Source organism: Balaenoptera acutorostrata, chromosome 1 (assembly GCF_949987535.1).
Source record: "Balaenoptera acutorostrata chromosome 1, mBalAcu1.1, whole genome shotgun sequence".
In the NCBI taxonomy this organism is placed as follows: Eukaryota; Metazoa; Chordata; class Mammalia; order Artiodactyla; family Balaenopteridae; genus Balaenoptera; species Balaenoptera acutorostrata.
Window position 1 is genome coordinate 45,116,319 of NC_080064.1, and position 19,830 is coordinate 45,136,148.

At 56.5% G+C, this 19,830-nt stretch overlaps 1 protein-coding gene across 15 annotated transcripts in view; it reads right to left on the minus strand.

Moving 5' to 3' along the window:
* The window catches only part of LRP8 (LDL receptor related protein 8), an 81,617-nt gene that overhangs the window by 43,081 nt on the left and 18,706 nt on the right, over positions 1 to 19,830 (minus strand). For all 15 annotated transcript variants that reach the window (XM_057546204.1, XM_057546193.1, XM_057546187.1 and 12 more), the window contains exon 3: positions 1,630 to 1,752. In XM_057546204.1, the coding sequence (XP_057402187.1) occupies positions 1,630 to 1,752 (123 nt within the window). The remainder of the gene's footprint in view (positions 1 to 1,629; positions 1,753 to 19,830) is intronic.

Below are 19,830 nucleotides of genomic sequence, written 5' to 3' on the forward strand. Positions count from 1 at the left end.
CAGAGACCTGGGGAGGAGGGGGAGCCCAGCTCTCAGGCAGCAGGACAGACCCCGGTAGCGACCCTGATGATGCCGCCCCTCCCCTCCCACCTCCAGTGTCCAGGGAAACCGCAGGCACGGGGTCTGGATGACAGAGCTGATTGCCATGGTGGCCACAGCCCCCTGCCCAAACACACACTCTGGGCTGCACACAGCTCTGCCCTATATTAGCCGGGCAGCCTTGGGCAAGTGGCTGAACCTGTCCCAGCCTCAGTTTCTTTCTCTCTAAACAGATCCACACCCCCCTCCCCAAGGTTGCCAGGAGGATGAGTCACAAGTGGGCGTGGCTGGGCTTTGTTCCTCCCGAAGCGAAGCTCAGGACAAAGCACTGGGCTGCCCTTGGGCCCAGACACCTGGGACTGCACCAGCTTTGGCTACTTGGTGGGGTGAGGGAAGAATAGGGCCTGCAGCAAGTCCGGGGGAGGCAGGGCAGCTGTGCAAGGAAACGAGGGGGTGCCCTGTCTCCGGCGGGGATGGCTCCTGCTCTCCCTTTCTCTGTCCCTTTCTCTTTCTCTCCCACAGAGACTGGTAGCTCTGTTGCTAGGAGACAAGGAAACCCAGTTATCACCAGCCGCAGCCCTAGATGGGACGCTGGCCTCCACTGTCCCCACCTCTGCCTCTGGGGTGACTGTGACCCTTAAGGAAGATCCGGGACTGTGACTCGCAGGTCCCTGCCAGCCCCCCCCCACCCCCAACCAGGCCCCCCTGCCCCGCCCCCTGTCCTCCACGTGCGGCCCCCACCCCAGCCTTTTGTCTCAGGCTCATTCTGCTGAAGCTCTGCCTCCGGGACCACCGGGTCCTTCCCTGCCCCCGTCTCATCTCCTCTTTAATTTAACAAATGTCACGGAATGACCTGGCGGGTGTAAGTTTGCTTTGAGGATTAGGGCCTGGAAAAGAAATCGTGAAGAGACAAAGCCTGAGTATGGGAGGTGGGCCTGGGGCTCCGCTCTGGCCCTCGCCTCGCCCCTGGCTGTCTTCACTGCCATCAGCCCGCCCAGAGCAGAGGACAGAGCTGGGTCCTCAAAGTCCCGGCTGAGTGGCCTTGGGCAAGTCACTCAACCTCTCTGAGCCTCAGTGTCCGCCTCTGCAAAAGTCGGAAAGTGACAGTACCTGCCTCATGAGGCCGCTGTGGGAATAAGATGAATGAAAGCATACACAGTGCTTAGCACACTGCCCACTACACAGTGAATGCTTGATAAGCACCAGCTGCCATTAGCACTATTAGAATTATGATTAGAGTCGTCAAAAAAAAAATAGTGGGGGAGGCTGAGGGGAGGCCTGGAGGATGTGCTCTGGCTACTTCTGGGCAGCAGGGCACAAAGGGGCTGTTTCTAGCTCCTGGAACTACAGGAGCAGGGCCCAAACTGCCAGAGGGCTGGGAAGAAAGTCCAGAAACAGGTCACCAGAACCAGCAACTAGAGGCACCGGACTGTCAGCCCGGAGCTTGCAAGGGCTCAGCACAAAGTGAGTCTGAGGCTGTGCATGACAAATCACCTCACCCGAGCCTCCCAACCTCCCAACCGGAAGACGTGATGAGGAAACTGAAGCCCAGAGCCAGGTCCCCTCCCCCAGCCTAAGGGCAACACTCACTGCAAGTGGCCTCGGACTCGTCGGAGCCGTCGGGACACTCCTCCTCGCCATCGCACTTCCACCGCTCTCGGATGCAGTGGCCGTCGTCACAGGTGAAGTCGCTGTCCGCACAGGTCTTCTTAGCTGCAGGGCAAGGAGAAGAGCGTGAAGGGCCTGGTGGGCACAGGAGGCTTTTCTAGGACATACACTCAGGTGGCTACGGGGTGACCAGAATGTGCTGGTCTGCAAGCTGGACCACGTGACCTCCCATGGCCCCAGGAGGCCACGAGTGCCTCCCTGACCAAGAGGAGAGGACAGGAGAGAAAGGCTTATTCATTCCACACCAGGAGGAGACGGGCAATCCCTGGCCTTGCTCTCCAAGTTCAACAAGGGTGACAGGATCCATCCATCAAGGGAATGCCCATTCCCATCACACCTCTCTCTTCCCCCCAAGTCCAGGTCCACTGTCACAGCCTCCAGGAAGCCTTCCCTGATCATATACAGTAGCTGCCTTAGCCCCTTCAGCCGGTTCTCAGTCCCTTTACCTGCCTTTCCTGCTCCCCACAACCAGACTGAAGTCGAGGCTCCTTCTGCAAGCACCAGGGAGCTGGTGATAATAAATCATAAAAGTAAATGATCACCTTGTGGCAAGATTGATGAGGTGTGTTTTGTTCAGAGTGAGGGAAAGAGAATCTGTGGGCAAGACATCCAAATCAGTCTCTGCTCCCAAGGCGTTTATGGCCACGCAGGGGGTTGGAATCCCAGCTCTGCCTCTTTCTATCTGTGTGACCTTGGGGATGTTACTTAAGCTCTGAGCCTCTGTTTTCTTATCTATATAATGGAGAGAAAGAAACAAAGGGCTCCAAGGAGAAGTAACAAGAAGTTATAATGTATGAAGATCAGGCAGCAGAGACCCTGGCACACAGCAGATGCTCAGTAAGTAGCAGCTATTGCTGTTTTTATGGTTTGAGTCTTAATTAGAAGCAAAGGAAATGGGGTGTTCTGTGCCCTCATAGGGGATGTATGCAGCAAGTCGGACTCTCACAGCTGGGAGCAGAACTGGGACAAGAACACAGGGACCAACAGGGTTTGCTTTTCTCCCTGTCCCTCCACTGGCCTGATACTCCCCCAGAGCAGGGATTGCATCACATTCAGCACAGGACCCAACTCAGGGTAGATTTCAGTGCAGGGCATTGAACCCAACGGAAACGTAGCTGCCCAGCCTCTGCTCCCACACCTCCAGGGCCAGGCTCTCCCTCTCCCCGGGAAGCTCCTTCCCAGTGACCAGCCTTGGGTCATGTCAATCCTCCCACAGGCCCTCTGGCCCCCTCTGGAGCCACATGACTGCTCCCCCTGAGCAGCCTAACACGGATTTGGGGACAGACGCTAGGCCTCCTGAATCTGTTCCATTTCTGCCTTTCTTTTCAATGAAATCCTTGCAGTGCATCTGCATTCTAAGCTGAGCTTTTTTCACACTTTCCTTAGAAGAACATCTCTGCCTGTGCAGGGCTGGAAGAAACCAGAGGAATCAGAGTCTACCTACAGATGGGGGCCTGAGACCCGGAGAGAGAAAAGGGATGGTCAGGGAAACACAGGAAGGAAGGGACGAGAACGAGCTCACTTGCCTCCCAGTCTAGGACCCCCAAAAAGCCCTCGCTGAGCCCTGCACTGAGGGGTCGACATGGGTGATAGATACCAACGTGGTACTGCCTTTGGTAAATCACGGCTTATAATGCATCAGAAAGGAAGTATAGTTATGAACCACGGCACCTGGGGCATTTTCTAATATGAACACCAGAGTGCTCCTTCCACAGGGAGCTCAGCATCCAAAAAACAAACATATATTCCAGTGTTTTCTTTTTCCTGTTCTGACATTCTCCAAGTGCATCCCGTGTGCCAGTCTCTGTGCTAGGCACTTTACCAGGAAACTCCACGACAAAGGGCCTGTTCTGTCCTCACTTGACATGTGGGGAAATTCAGCCCCAGGGTGTTAAGTTACATGCCCAAGGTCACACCTCGGTGGCAGCAGAGCCACAGTTGGACATCACAGTCAGACGTCCCTCTTCCCCACCGTGGCTCTCCAAACAAAATGCCCAGGGGCATCAGATACGGAAGAAAAGCCCAAGAATAGGTGGGAAGTCCATGGAAGCTTCAGCTCAGCGCTCAGTGAGCTTGTGTCTGTGCCCTGAGCACACTGATGAGAAGTCCGCCCAGCCTGTCAGCACGAGTGCATGACCAGCAAACCCCAGGAGAGCAAGGCAGGCTTGAAGAAGAAGGGGATGGAGGGGCTCTATCGCTGGGCCTCGGCCAGCCAGATGCTCGCCATGGACCCTTTCCTCCCTGGTATCCTGGGAGCCTGGGAGTCAGCTTGGCCTCCCACAGTGTGCCAAGTCCTGACAGGCACTAGGTAAAGAGGCCAGAGCAGCCACAAGCAACATCACAGTCCTGAAGGGCAGCACTGAGGCCAGGAAATGGCAGGCTCGGGTGCATGTCCCATGGTGGTGTTTTGGGGAACAGACCTGTTTCACTGTCATGACCAGTTGGACATTTTCCACCCTTGCTCTGTCCTGGCACCTTTCACTCAATATCCCAGTGATTCCTCGTAGCAATCCTGGCAGCTGTTGTTAATCCCATTTTACACAAGAGGAAATTGAGGCTCAAAGAGGTGAGGGTGGTAGGTGGCAGAAGTGGGATTTCAAGTCCATGTGGCAGCTTCCAAAGCTTGGACTCTTTATACTAAGTCCCTTAGCCACCTCAGCATTATCGGGCAAAGAATGAGGACCCCAGAGAGGCAAATGCAGTTGGACTAGATCCCAGAGGCTGCAGGACAAGGCAATGTGGCGGATCCACCACAGACCAGAGGCACCTGCATGAAGGGCTCCCCTGGAATGTGCCCAGAAATGTGCGGTAGAATAAACCTGGGCCTGTGACAACTTATGCTTTGCTAATGGACCACCCTGGGGAAATTGAGGCAGCATGGTCAGTTTCAGGCTGGGGACTAGACTAAACCACCTTGGCAGACCCTGTGTGAAGTGTAACCACATGGAAGGCTTTGGAAGCAGAGCTGAGCCTGAACCCTGGCACGGCCACCTCCTCTCTGGGTGACCCTGGGCAAGTTCCTTCTCTCTCTGGGCAAGTGAGGATGGTGGCCTTCCCAGGCAGCACTGCCACACAAGGTCAAAAGGCAAAAAGGGATCTGAGCAAGCATCCCAGTGTCAGGTTGTGCAGTGTAAAGAGCCCAACAGCCCCTTGTCAAGAGGCTACATCAGCCCCGCCAAGAGATGAGGGCAGGGCAGTCTTTTGAAGCTGTCAGAGCAAACCATGCCAGCCCCCACTCTCCTGGCCTTGGCAGCCTTGGCTCCAGCTTCCAGGGTGATTCCCAAGCTGGGCTCGAGGCCGTGGCTCTCTATTTCCAGGGATTTATGTCCCCCCACGCCAGTCATCCCTTGGACAATTCCCACCTCTGTGAATCCCTGTACTCCACAGCCCAGGAGCAGTACACAGTCATCCAGGATCTGCGACATCATAATCTGGTGCCATGGCAACAGATGGGCTGCCACAAAGGACTTGGGATTCCTAAGGGCAGTGGGGAGGGGCCAACCCCAGTGCAGAGGGGGAGAGAATGGGAAATCCAGGACAAAAGAAGGGGGAGCTGCTAATTATAACAAGAACGCAGGCCAAGGAAAGCATCAGACTGCTCACGGTTGATGGAACTCTGTTCTGCCACTTGTGGGCTGTGTGACCTTTTGCAAGTTACACAATTTCTCTGAGCCTCACTTTCTTCACCTACATTCAGGGATAAAATCTCTGCTTCAACACACAGGGTTGTTGTAAGAAGCAAACGGGCTAAGGATGGTGCCGGGACCTTATGAACTGAAAAGCAGAAAGGTGCAAGTTTGCGGCGTGTGAAGTCAGCAGCTCCAGCTGCTGTGTGTGTGACACTGGGCTCATCAGCCACATGGGCCTGCCTCCTCATCTGGATATGCAAGTGTGGAGCTGACTGAATCTTCAGCCCTCTGTGCCCAGAGTCTATGATCTTGCGAAATTGTTATGATCACTCATCACCTCCCAGCTTCCCCGTCCCCAGAAGCGTCCTGCCCCGAGACAACGTGCATGCTTCATGCTGTTATTCCCCACCCATGCTCATCCTGCAGCCCCAGTGCAGACAGGAGGCTTCAAAACAAAGATTAGCCAGGACTGCCAGCTGGAGCTGCTCGGTGTGGCTTCGTCTTGGCAATCACAATGCTCCGTCCTGTCAGAGCCCAGGGCCTTGAAGTCCCCTCTGCGGCTCTCCTGTTCTAGAAGCTGAAGCCAGGCCCAGGGAGAAGGGGCTGCTCCAAGGCACAGCACGTGTCTCTGGGAGGGCTGTACTTGAGCCCAGGTATTCTGACCCCCAGTCCCACTGTGTGGCCAGGAAGCCAGGCGAGGGCTACCCAACCATTCCAGGGGTCAGGGAAGGCTTCCTGGAAGAGGGGACTGTGTTCAAGGAAGAGAGGTCATCCAAGCTGTGAGAGTGAGGAGAGCAGAGAAGGGTGTTCCAGGGAGAGGGATAACAGGCCATGGGGTGCGGAGGAGCCAGCGGAATGGCCGTTTGGGGCTGGGGAGGAGGCAAGTGGCAAGGGACCTGGGAGCTCCACTAGGCCAGGGGCCAACTCACCCCGCATGGTACCAGGCTGCCCCTCAGAGGCCCAGTGCAGGGACCTGGCTTTCCCTGAGCTCACCTAGGGACTCACCCCGCCCCTGCTAAGCACAGGGCAGCCAACAAAACCCACGGCTCCAAGCTGCCTGGGCCTCCTTCAGGATTTGGCGTGTCCATGCACACGGACCATCAGGCCCTGGCAGAGGCAGAGAGAGGCAGAGGGCAGGGCAGAGAGCTGCAGGACCGACCATCCACCCAGATGTTTGGGTTAAGATTTATTACCTTCCCCTTGGAGATTCATGATGCCCACTGGCTTACTAAGGGCCCTGAGAGGCCTACAGTAAAGATATCAGATTGATTTTGTTTCCTCCAGCACTTCCCAAACTTGTTTAGCCAAGGAATGTCTTTGTTGGATGCCACGTCTATTAATTTCCCAAGAAACAAGCGTCCAATGAACCACCCTTGACAAAACACTGCTGTGGTGCCAGCCCCTCAGATCAGAAGATGAGGCCCAGAGAGGGGAAGGACTGGCCTATGGTCACACAGCAGAGGCTGGTACCCAATCTTCTGTCTCTGGGCCAGCTCCACCAAGCCATGAAAAACAGGAGAAGGCATTCCCAGAGTACTTGGGGCAAAGTGAAGCTGAGGGGACTCCACTGGGGAGACCCCAGTCCTAAGAGCAGGGACATGTCTAGAGGCAAGCCCAGGATGGGGTCAGGGGGGAATTGATACCAGGCCACACGGGACAGGGAGATGCGAGAGATGCAGGCTCTGCCTGCCCTCAGGTTTCTGCAGACAGGTAGTGGGCCCCAGGGAACATTCTTTGAGGGCAGAGCAGAGACCCACAGACAGGTGATTCCAGCTCAACATTGTTGCGAAGCCACCTGGGGCAGGTCCCTTCCCTCCCAGGGCAGTTGAGAGTCTGGGAGAGCAAAGATGTAAACCCTCACCTTGGAGCCCTGTGCACAGAGGGGACTCGTCTGTTCCCACTTCCTCTCTCAGGCCCGGACCAGCACCGAGCGGCCTGGCTCTGGCCCTGCCGCCCAGCCCTAAGGCAGCTGGGCCACTTGTACCCGGGTCGGGGAGATGAAAGAGCTGCTCCCCCCACGGTTACCCTTCTGCAGAGCTCGCCAGGCCCTGGCGTTGCCAAGACGACCACTGCCAGCAGAACGAAGATCCGGGGTGGGGGCAGGGGGCGTGCCAGCCGGCCCCGGCCTACTAACCTGGCAGGCAGATTTAAATGACAGCCCAGGAAGCTACTATTAAACTGTCACCCCAGTCAACGGCACGACAGACCCGGAGTGTTCTCTGGCTGCAGCAACAACACAGCAGGAGCGAGAGGGGGAGGAGCCAGTGGCCCAGAGCAACCTGCACCCCCTCCCGGGAAGCCCGGTCTGCCTGCCTGTTCACCCGCCGGCCAGAGCCACCCTCTCAGGCTGAGGCGGGTCCTGGCCCAGAGCTGCAGCACAGCACAGGGCCTGGAAAACTTTATTTTTAAGCAGAGGGATGCTTTTCCTAAGTGAAACCCCAGCATATAAAATAGAGTAAAATGGAGCTGCACTACTGGAAGCAGGGCGAGAGGGGACCCCATCGCTCCCTTAGCAGCCCTGGTGGGGCCATGAAACCCTGGGCTCACAGCCCAGCAGCAGCAGCTCTGGGGTCCAGCAGCACTGGGTTCAAACCTGCCCCCAACACATGATGTTCCCAAAAACCCTCAGTTTAAAGATCCCGTGAGTCTAATACAACATTTAGAATAGCTTTTGTGGGTTTAAGGTTCTCACTCTCTAAGGACCCAAGTTTTTAAGACTGCACCACCCTGACCCACACACCCTCAGCCTCATGACGGGACTCCAGGACAGTTACTGCATGACACACACGTGTCGACAAGCTGTGGACACCCCCCGATCCCATCCTGCAAGGGACTGTGTCCCCGAGTCCACGCTGACAGTCAGACTCGAGGCTCTGGGTGGTGCCCGAAAGGCAACCCATTCCCACAGTGTCCCGACACCCACAGAGCGCGATGGGAGGGGCTCAGCTTGAGGCTTTGTGCTGCCCAGCGGGCTCCGGGGCTCAGGCCACCACCATCCATCAGGAGGTGACATCTGAGTCCGCTTTCTCCTCCACCCTCGCATCCCACTTGGGGAGTAAGAGGAAACGAAGCAGCAGATGCTGGCGGGGAGGGGTGGGCATGCGAAGGGCTTGAGGCAGAAGATGAAAGAATGAAGGGGGGTGGGGGGGAGGATCACTCTTTGGGGAGGGCGCCTTTGCTTTTAAACTGGACAATGTCCTCAGCCGGGTGTCCACCTGACTCCGCACACCAGCACCTGCCAACATTTCCGTCATCTCAGCGTCCCCCTCATACAGGGTCTGATGCCAAGCAGGTGCTCAGAGAATACCTATGGCCCCACACCTCTGACAGACCATGTGACCTCTTCCCCCTTGGCCTCAGTTTCCTCAGGTGAACATATCGTTAAGGACCCCCTCCAGCTGACATTCTGGGTCTGTGACTCTAGGACACAGGTGGGTCGTGCTTCACGGTGCTGCTCCAGGGGATCACCTGGGGCTTCCCACAGCCAAGTCCCTCTTCCAGGCCCTGGCACGTCCCAGCTGCTCTCGGACGCTGTCCGACCCCGGCCCCGCTGTCACCAAGGGAGGTCCAAGCCATCACTGGGATATGTGGGACTCCCTGTCGCCACAGGGAAGATGCGCATCTCCGAGGGACAGACGACAAAGGGGTCTTCCTGTCGCAGTGATTTGTGGACAGAGGGGTATTAAGCCAGTGACAGCTGTGAGGGGGTCGGGGGGAATGGGTGTGGGGGAGAGGTGGATGGGGTCAGCAGGGGTCCCCGGCGGGCGCCTGCACAAGGACCAAGCACCACGCAAGGGGTGCTGTCAGAGGAGCAGGCAGCATGGAGAGGACGGCCACTCCCCGACCAACTTCCAGGCTCAGGACTGCCCACTCCGGATATGGGACACCCACTTGGCACTGGGATTTGAGGTTTCAAGGAAACAGCTAGAGGGAAACTCACAGTATCCTCAGGGTAGGAGCCTCCAGAAGGCAGAAGGCGCGGCTAGGAAACCCTCCACGACCTCCAGCCAGAGCCCTGCCTGGTTCCCAGCCACACACTGTCCCTCCGCTCAGGTGAGAGCACTTGGCTGGCCCCAGTGGGGACTCAGCCTCCTCTGAACTTGGGGACCTTCCTGTCTAACCCCAGTCAGTCACGGCTCCGCCTCCCACGAGCAGACCTCAGAGCCTGCCAAGGACCCCACCTTCCAGGCCTTGCTCTCCCATCACCAGCCCCAGCGGGAAGAGGGACAGCTCTTCTGCAGGCTGGGAACCAGGCTCCAGGCTCCAGGTCTCATTCCAGCCGGGCTCTGCCACCAACAAGCTGCGTAACACCGCCAGGCCTCTCTGGGCTCTGTTGCTTCCACCCCGCTGACTTCGAGTGGGAAACCCAGGGATCCCTGGACAAAACTCTGCCGCGGTGGGCGAGGAGGTCAGGCCAGATGGGCCTGAGAAGCTGCCTCAGTCAGCAGCCTGCGTCGGGTTCGCTAAGGGAGTAGGAGCCCGGTGGCCACTCGTTCCTACCCAAGCAGCCAGGTGGCACGAAGCAGTGAATGACGGGATGATGACCCCCACCTGTCTGGGGGAGGGGCAGTCCCTCCTCACCACCCTCTGGATGGCCGCACCCTCTGCCCACAAGGCAGCGGCTGGGAAGCAGCCCCACCTGAGTGGAAAATGCAAACGCTTTCACCAATTAGGCTGGTAGGAGAAGCGTTTTGAGAGGAGCCCCACTGGGCTATCCTGGTGATAAATGGACAGCGACACCCTGTTATTGGGAAATCCATCCCCTGGGGCTGGCTGGGCTGCGGCCTCTCTGGGGCACCCTCTCCGGGGCACCCCCTCTGTGCTGGCCCTGGGCTTCTTGCCCAGGAGGCTGGTATGGGCTCTCTGCCACCCTCAGCCCCTCGCCAGCCATCCAGGGAGCCTTGGCCCACTGGGTGCCCAACAGGAGGCCTGAGGGTTAGGGCACTGCTCTGCAAAGTTGTTGAGGCCTGTGTCTGGGAGGATGCTGGCTTTTATTTGGAAAGAGGTTAAGACCATTTCACTGCAAACAGGGTTGGCACTGGGCTCTCCCCACCACCGGCCTGGGGACCTGGCTCTACTGTGTGACCTTGTATAAGTCCTCTGCCTTCCCTGTGCCTGGCTCTCTTCCTCCATGACGGGACTGGATTGGACGAGATGACCTCTAAGTTCCTTTTCTTTTTAGTTATGGTGCTAAAAAGAGGTCCAGAGTGAGGCTGGCAAAGGAAGGGATCTGTGGCTCAGTCCCCAGGCCCTCCCAGTCCACCCCTGTGGCTCCAGGTAGAGGGCTGGAAATCCACAGCCAGTAGCCACTGTCCCTGTCCATCATCAGAAAGCCACCTTTCCTGGTCCTGCTGGGTTCCCATCTCCCCTAGAATCTGACCAAGTGTCTTAGCAGGGTGCTCAGGGACACTTCAGGCTGCCCCACTAACTGCTCTCGCCCACCCCTAGCTACCAACGCCTCCACATCCACCCAACGGTCATGGACAAACCGTGGGCTTGCCTACCTGGTGTCCCTACTCGTGCAGCTCCACCTGCAGGAGGTGCTTCTTCATCTCTACCTGGCAAAACTCTCCCCACTCCTCAAGGCCAGTTCAAGCATCAGCTGTTGATGGCGTCTGACAACGCCCTCTACCTCCAACAAGGCCCAAAGGAGTGGAGTTCCTGCCTGGGGCCTGCCAGGGCCCAGACACTAGCAAGCTCGAGTCACCACAGGGTGCTTATTTTGCTGCCATATTTTTGGCAGGTCAGACCTACCTGGACAGTGCCCGCAGCAAGCCTTCCAGGCTGTGCCCACCCTGGCCATCAGTGCCGAGGTGAAGCTCTGCAGCTTGGCTGGACATCACACATCTCCCTGTTGACAGCCTGGGAGGCCCTGGGAGGCTCCACCAGACCAGAGTGGGCTCAGTGAGTCATCCCAAGGCTCAGCCAGCCTGTGGAGCTGGCCTCAGGGAGATGCAAACCTTCCCCTCCCACTGTAGCTGGGCCCTTGGCTGTGGGAAAGCCCTTCACAGGGCTATTCTGGGGGCATTCTGCAAACCCACGCCTGGGTTGTGGTGGGGGGGGGGGGCTGGGGAGGAGCCTCTGAGTGGTCTGGGCTTCAGAGCCCTGGGCACTACTCCAGGTTGCCCCGACCACTGGGGTGACCTTGGACAAGTCCCTTGCCCTCCCCGTGCTTTGGTCTCCTCATCTAGACATCGGAGGAGAAAGGAGTCAGGTTTTCCATGTGCACCATTCACAGGTCTGCCTTGGTACCCCTCCAGGTGGAGAGTGGAAGGGACAGACGGAAGGCACTCCCGACGTGCGGGCAGGGCTACATGCCCTGAGCCGGCACAGTCAGCACCCGCGTCTAGAAGGGGAGGCAGGTGTGCAGCTGGGTGGTGAGGACAGCAGAGCACGTGCGTGGCTCAAGGTGGGTGCTCCATGGAGAGGGGGCAAGGGCCCTACAGCAGGGGCCACAAAGCAGCAGCAGCTCAGACGTGGGGAACCGTGGGGCTGTTCTGGGGACAAGGAGAGTCTCTGGCTGGAAACTCAGCGAAGGCCAAAGGAAATCTGGCAGAACTGGGATCCTGAATGAATGCGGTGCTGAGCGGCAGATTTACGACCCCAGCCCCCCGCCCCTCAGTCTGGCTCCTTACAGCAACTCTGTGAGGCAGGGGGCATCACCCCCTTTGAGAGATGAGGAAGCAAAAGCCCTTGGAAGGCAACGGACTGTCCCAAGGTCACAGAGCTCAAGGCAGGACCAGAACCCAGGGCATCTTATCCCTAATGCTTGACAAGGAAAGCAAAGGATGAGAGGTGGACCTTCCCTCACAGATATTACAGCCAAGCTGAGGAGACAAGAACTCAGATATAAAAGCTGCAACCCAGAACAAGATAAGGTAGTCCTGATCAGAATCGAGGGTGGTGAGGTTGCTGTGTGGCCTCAGACAGTCATCTCCCTCTCTGGGCCTCAGTGCCCCAGCTGAAAACAAGGATGCTGAACTCAGCCCTGGGGAGCTCTCACCAGTGCCTCTCCTCTAAGGGGTGAGGGGTGCTTGGGGGACAGGGGCAGTGAGCTAGAAGCCTTTTGAGTTGGACCTCAAAGAAGGGGTGATTTTGCACTAATGAGGAAGCAGTGGGGGCTGAGGAAGCCCGCCCTGAGAAATGCCGTTTGATCCAGAAGGAAGAGGTAGATTCTAAAAGCAGATGAAGAAGGTAGTTTCTTTTCTGGCTTCTTGGTGCATTGGGAAGGAAACAAGGTCCATTCTCTGAAGCCCTTGAACATCCCAGGGGTGGTTCCAGGGGAGAAGCACGAGTGTGTGGGTGGCAACCCCACTCTGCCCCAGATTCTGGGGAGAGATGCCCCCGGGCTCCCTCATCACACTGACCACCTCAGGCTGCTCATGCCTCGTTCAATCCAGCCTGCATGTGGCCAGCAGCTGTGCAAGCAGCAAGCGACTCAGGGTCCTGGAACTCACCAGTACAGGTGAGTTAACCTCTCGGAGCCTCAGTTTCCCCACCTATAAAATGGGGCTAACAATCAGTAACTACACCCCCTTGGGGGGCAAGATTTAAAGGAGATTGTAGATGTTGAAATTGTAGACTGAATTGTTCAGCCCACAAAGAAGATGGAGCTCTTGTCAATGATCTGGTTTATTTCTTCTTATCACCCCCACCGGCTTTCCTGCTGGGACTTTGGAGGAGAGCTGGGTCGCCTTCCTGCTGGAATGCGAGAGGGCTGGGGGCAAGTGGGCAAGGGGTGTGGCTCACATGGGAAAAGCTTCTGGGTGCCCAGAGGTGCCGTGGGGCGGCCAGCGCTGACGGGGCACTGTGTGGACGAAGCTCAGAAGGAGCCAAAGGAGCTGCAGGCAGAACACACCTGCGAGGCAGGACCTGGAGGCCCTCTGGTCCAACCCTCGAATTTCATAAATGGGGCAACTGAGGCCAGAGAAGGCCTGGGCTTTTCACACTCCCAAAGCAGCCTCGGCAAAGCAATTACACTCCCTCCTGAGACCCAGTCATGGAGCAGAACTGCAGCTTAAGAGGCTCATGGAATCGTAAAATAGCCTAGAATCACAGAACAGAATCTCCAATTCCAGGACAGTATCTTAGAATATTAAAGCACACGATTTAAAAGTACTTAGACCCAAATGGCTCAATGGTAGGATCATGGATTCACAGCTTCTTTTCAACTTGGAAATCACAGAGAAAATTTTAAACTTACAAACAACAGAATCCTAGAAGCTTCAAATCGCAGAATCTAATCCAAGCGCCAGGAGTGGCAAAGGCCTGTCCCTTCCCCCCCAGCAGTGCAGGAATCCTCTGTTCCCACCGCTGACATATGGCCATTCCGCCCTCTTGAATGCTCTCAGTGACAGGGGACTCAGTCAGCTGTGCCGGCTGGAGGCTGGACACGTTCCTTCCTCTTGAACAGGGAGGGAAATAAGTTCTCAACAGGAGATCCCCACTTCGTACAAATGGATTTTTCACCCCTCCTTGTTCTTTGGCTCTGGTCAGAAAGATTCCCAGGGAAGTGGAAAGGAGCCAAGAGCTGCCACAAAATGACTTTAACCAGCAGACAGGCTGGTAATGTGTTTCGGTGGGAAAAAGGAAGGAGAGGGGCGATTAATTCCAACTTGCTATGTGATAAAGGAAATTAAGGCATAATGCAGAGGAGACAGCAGTTCTATTAACCTGTGTGGAATACCAATTACTCAGGCTTCTCAAAATTGCTGGAAATAGAGAGAAAACCCCTAAAGAGAATGTGATTGTGGCCCAGAGCTCATCTGGATTAGGCTGTTTGTTTGCCCTGGCACCCTAATAATGGGAATGAGGGAAAATTCCACGTTTCCTGGGAGATGGCTCTGCCAGAGTGGGGGAGAAAAGGCATGCCCACGTGTTGCCACTGGACCGCTTGGCGAGTGCTCACAGCGGAGCGGGTCCCGGCCCACTTAAGGAAGAGTTTGGTACAGTCGGGGTCAGCACACACCCTTAGTCCTGCACTCTGGGAGGGACCCTGGGAGGGCCAAGCTTCTGATGACCCCTGTTCCCACTGAAAAGTCTCAAGTCTCTGCTTCTGGAAGCTGAAAGAATCAAGTAGGGGGCCTGCTGTGTGCCAAGTACCCTGCTAGGTGCTGGTAAGCCCTGCCATTAGGCAAGATCTTCAGAGGTGGCCTTGTCTCAGGTGCTGGTCCTGCTGGGCTAGCACCCAGGGCTCTGGCCTGCACCGCCCACCTCTCTGCAGCCAGCCAAGGGACAGGCAGCGTGGGCAGAGTTAATGGCCAAGGGCCGCATCTCAGTGCCTACGGCCAGGGCCCCAGCAGGACTTCTGGGAGGGCTCCCGGCCAGAGCTGGGCAGAGGAGACAGTTGCGGCCGTGGGAAGTGAGCTGAGAGAAGGAGTGGGGCAGGTGCCCAGCAGAGCCTCACGCCCCACTGGCATCCTGGCCTAGACCCTTGCCACTTCTCAGAGCCCCTCTGACAGGGGGCCGTCACTTGGGCTCTGAGCCAGCATGGTTCCTCCAACAAGATAGGTCCCACCACAGCCTGGCTGAAAGGGAAGCGGCCTCTGAAACAGCCTGCTCCGTGAGCACGCCCACCACCCATGACAAGTCCATCCTCCTCAGCCTTTTCTTCAAGTGGACGTTTTCTCCCAGTACAGAGATTAGGAAGATGCTCGTCTGCAGCCCTCTGTGGTCCTCCTCCCACAAGGGGCAGGTTAAGGAAGCAGAGCTCACATCCTGGCTTGGCCCCTTACTAGCTGTGTGACCTCAGGCAGGTTACTTGACCTCTCGGAGCCTCTGTTTCCCTCATCTAAAATTGTGATGCTGCATCCTGACTTGCAGGGTAGTTGCTTGTAAGATAACACAGCAGTGCCCGACGTAGTGATGCAAGTTCCTCTCAACTTTTCTTTTTCGCTCTCCCACCCCCAGGCTCTGTACCTAGTAGGCCCTCAGGAAGTTTTTGTTACAATTATTAAAGGACATCAGGAGGCCTGGCCATTGTCATCCTGTGCCTCCTGGTTCTTCCTAACATGGTTTCTCTGTGTATAAAGTAGAAAGAAGGGCTATTCCTTGGAGAAAAAGGTCCAGGTGGAATCATGGCCGGGCTCAAAGGACAAGCTATTTCAGAAGTGGTGTCGCCACTACTCCCCCCGTGATCATAACCCTGAGTGGGGTAGAGTCAAGACTGGCCCACCTAGGCATACAGGTGGCAAGCTCCAGCCACTAGCACGCCCTGCCATCTCCACCCATGGACCCACAGATAGCCAGGGTCCTCTAAGGGAGCCTCTCTTCCATTCTTGGGTGTGGGCCCGAGCCCAGGGAGAGCTGCATGGGGGAGGGGAGGGGAGTGGAGCTGGAAGGTGCCCAGTGGCCCATTTCTGGGTGAACGGTCAGCCTATCCAAGGTCAAGCCCATGTGAGGCCAGGGTGTCTGGTGGGCACATCTTCCTCATTCTTTGGGGTTCCCCCATTCTACTGAAAAGTCTTCCATGACCCCACATGGAATCTGAGGCCTGTTCTGGCCACAGCCTCATCACCCCGTGTTCCTGTCACTCAACTACCCTTCCCACCAGACAAGCAGCTCATTGGAGGCAGGATAAGATCTACATGGTGAGCACCAAGGGGATGCTTAGGAAATGGATGCTGGATGAATGAACGATGAATGAATGAATGAATGAATAAATGAAAGAGCATGTGCAATCTCGAGGCCTGGGTCTTTTCTATCTATACAGAACTTACAGCCCAAGATACAAACCATCTTTACCATCCAGCATTCTGCATACACAGTAAAAACAATAATCATTGAAACAATGCTTTAAAAATCCTTCATTCATGCATAATGAACTGGAGCTTCAGGGGATCCCAAGTTCTCTCCAGCTGGCTGGTACCCCCACCTCCCTCCCCACAGGTACAGGAACCACCTCTCTGTTCTCCTTCTCCCTTTCCAAAGACACAGTACCAAGGAGAACAGAGCCAGGGGCCAGGAGGCCTGCATTCTGGTCCCAGCTGTACTCCTGAGCTGCTATGTGGCCCCGAGCAAGCCACTCACCCTCTTTGGACCTTAGTGTCACCACCTGTTGGAGGAGAGGTGGGTCCCACTGCTCTCTGAGCCCTGTTCCTGCTCTAGTTCATCATCACAAGCCACATGTGGGAGACTGGAGCTGGAAGACAGTAAGTGCCAGCACTCAGCACCCAGGCAGATAGTTCTGGGGAAAGGTTCACAGTCTGCAAGGCTGGGTAGGGCACCAGCCTCCGTCCAGGGCCCCACCTCCTACCTGCTCCTCAGGGAACCCTGGAGACACGTGGCCCTGATCATAGTGTGACAACCGCCCCTGGGCCAGGCCCTCGTCTATCTACCACACCTTGAGGTTTACAAAGCGCTTTGCATGCATCTCCTTATTTAGTTCTTACAGCACCCATGAGGCTCAGAAAGGGACAGGATGGGGCTTCCCTTGTGGCTCAGCGGTTAAGAATCCGCCTGCCAATGCAGGGGACATGGGTCCGAGCACTGATCCAGGAAGATCCCACATGCCGCGGAGCGACTAAGCCTGTGCGCCACAACTACTGAGCCCACGTGCCACAATTACTGAAGCCCACGTGCCTAGAGCCCGTGCTCCGCAACAAGAGAAGCCACTGCAATGAGAAGCCTGCACACCACAACGAAGAGTAGCCCCCGCTCGCTGCAACTAGAGAAAGCCCACGCACAGCAACGAAGACCCAACGCAGCCAAAAATTAATAAACTAATTGATAAAAAAAAAAAAAAGAAAGGGACAGGATGGGCCCAGGCCACACAGCAAGTCAGTGACCACCCATCGGCCCAGTGTTCTGCCCTGACTCCACCCTCCTCCACACAGTAAGAAGGATGCAGGATCTGCAGTGCAAGTCCTGACCTTGCCCCCTTAGCAACCCTGAGAAATGTGAGTAGTACCCTCTCAAGAACCTCTCTGAGCCTCCATGAAAATCCAACAGCATAAAAGAAGCCAAAGGTGTGAAAAGAGCACTGCACAGGGGGCCCCAGAGCCAGGGGGCCCCAGAGCCAGGGCTCCAGTCTTGGCCTCTCCACACACTGGCTCAGTGCTTGGGCAGGCCTGGGTTTCCCCATCTATCAAACAGGGGATGAGAATCCCACCCTGCCCGCCCCCTGCAGGCCTCCTGTGCACTTGCCAAACCTACCCCTGTCCCACCTGTGCACGGCCCACCACCCCTTCTGTGAGCATCACCTCAGCCAGGAGGGGTGGCGAGGCTGTCCCCTCTCTGCACACAGCTCAGTGTGACTCACTGCCCCCAAAAGCCAGGCCTGGGCACAGAAGTGTGCTCAGGCAGACATGCAGACCCTCGGGCGCATGCACACAGCATATGCAGATGGGCACACATGCACACAAACACACTGCCCACTTGCACACTCAGATGTGCACCACATACCAAACACAGACACACACGCCATGCTGTGCACACACCGCAGCACACGGGCCACACACCCACACATACGCAGGTGGCTTCATATGACACTCACACGCTACAGACAGATATGCATAGATTTTCCTGCCTCTCCTGTGACAGCCAGATGGTGGGATTCTCCCAGAGGGCTACCATTTAATGCTCTAATTAATTTTTAAAAAGTTCTGTGTACCCAGAGCCTGGGTTTGTTCCAAATGTCCCAGGCATGGCCCAGTTAGAAACCAAGGAAGGAAGCAGACCTTAGGGGGAAGGACGGTGGGGCGGGGGAGGGGGAGGGGCTCCCACTGCCCGGGAGAGCCTGCATCCTCACCTGGAGGTCTGATACCTAGCCTAGTAAGCAGGGTCCGGACTCAAGGGTCATCTGCCCAGATGTGGTCCTGATCCTGCTTCCAAGAGCACCCTATAACCCAGGACAGGGAGAGACTCCTCGCAGCACCCCTGGCCAGGTTGTCTGGTCCTGCCTGCACACTTTGGTTCCTCAGACTTCACTGCAGAGGAAGGTGTTTACAGACACCAGGGTGGGCTCTGGGGCTCACGTCCAGATCCCAACTCACCCTTTACGAGCCCTACTGTGTGACTCCAAGGCACTGTCAGAGGAAACAATGCACAGAGCCAGCGCAGTCTGCCGGGCGAGATGGAGGAGGCGGGAAGATGACGGGCCAGCCCAGAGGGACTCGCAATGCTCCCTGCCTGCCCATTTACATGCCTCCAGTGAGGGGAAGCTCACTCTGTCTCCAGGCAGCCTGCTCTGAATGGACCAGAGCCCATCGTCACCCAGGTCCCCTGGTGAACCCCGGCCGTTATCTGGGTCACGGTCCCTGGTGGTCCAGGCTGGCAGGAACCATGCAGCACTTGCCCTCCAGGCCTTTCCTCTGCCTTTCCCGAGGGCATGTTCTTTGCTGCTGAGTGTTTGGGAAAACGCAGCAATAAATTTACCGCCTCACTTATGAGTAATTTGCTGTCAGGAGTTCTGCATAAGCAGAAGGCTGAATTAACGAGGCTTAATTAACATGAATGTTGTGACAGATTTCAACCCAGTGGGGAAATCCCCCATCCTCGAAGTCCAGGCCCTCGCCTGCCACTTCCCAGCTCACACGGGAGATGACAGGCCCAGGGAGAGCACTCAGAGCCGCTGATGGATGTGACCCGGGGCTGCCTCTTTCCCAGGATTAGGAGGGATTTGGGATCTGGGGGATGGAGGTTTGCAGATCAGCACAGGAAGCCGGGAGCCTTTGCAACACCAATTCCAAAGGAGTTTTCAGGCTAAGCCCTTCATCCTTACCTGGCTCAGTGACAAATGCACGGGCCTTGGAGCCTGAGAGACCAGGGTTCGGATCTGCCACTCACATGCTGAGAGGCCTTGGGTGAGTCACCCTACCTCTCTGTGACTCGCCATCCCCGTCAGCAAAGGAACAAGCCAAATCCCCCCTCACAGAGTTGTCATAGGATTCCTGAGGTCATGCGTGGAGAGCAAAGGTGCTCTGAGATCTTCATTTCGTCCCCCAACCCCATCATGAGCATAAGAACAAACATTATTGAGTGATTACCGTGCGCTGTGCTCATCATCCATCTCATTTAATCCTCCTCATAGTCCTTCGAGGAAGAAACTACCATAGCCCCATTGTACAGATGAGGAAACCAAGGCACTCAGAGGGGAGCTAATTTGCCCAAGGTCACACAGTCAGGGGGGTGAGGGGACCACAGTCACCCATGACGCTCACTGAGAGCCCCTGGAAGGATCTCAAGAGCCAAGGCAAGGGGTGAGGTCAGGCAGTGGGGGCCATGCTGGGGTGGGCACGGGGCCTGGCAGTAATGTTAGTGGAATCAATCTGTGAATGATGGAGGAAGGGGAGAAGCAGGCCCTTGGGCAGTAGGTGTCCCATCAGAGAGGTATCTGTTTTTCAACCACTAAGACTTTATTAAGTTGCCCCCCGAGGGCCCAGCCTGTGTCAGGCTCTGGGGAAGAGAAAAATGCAGTGGAAGGTACACCTACTGCTATCAGGATTGGTCCCCCCTTCTACTCCCCTCGGCTTTCCCCCAGGGCACCCAGCGCAGC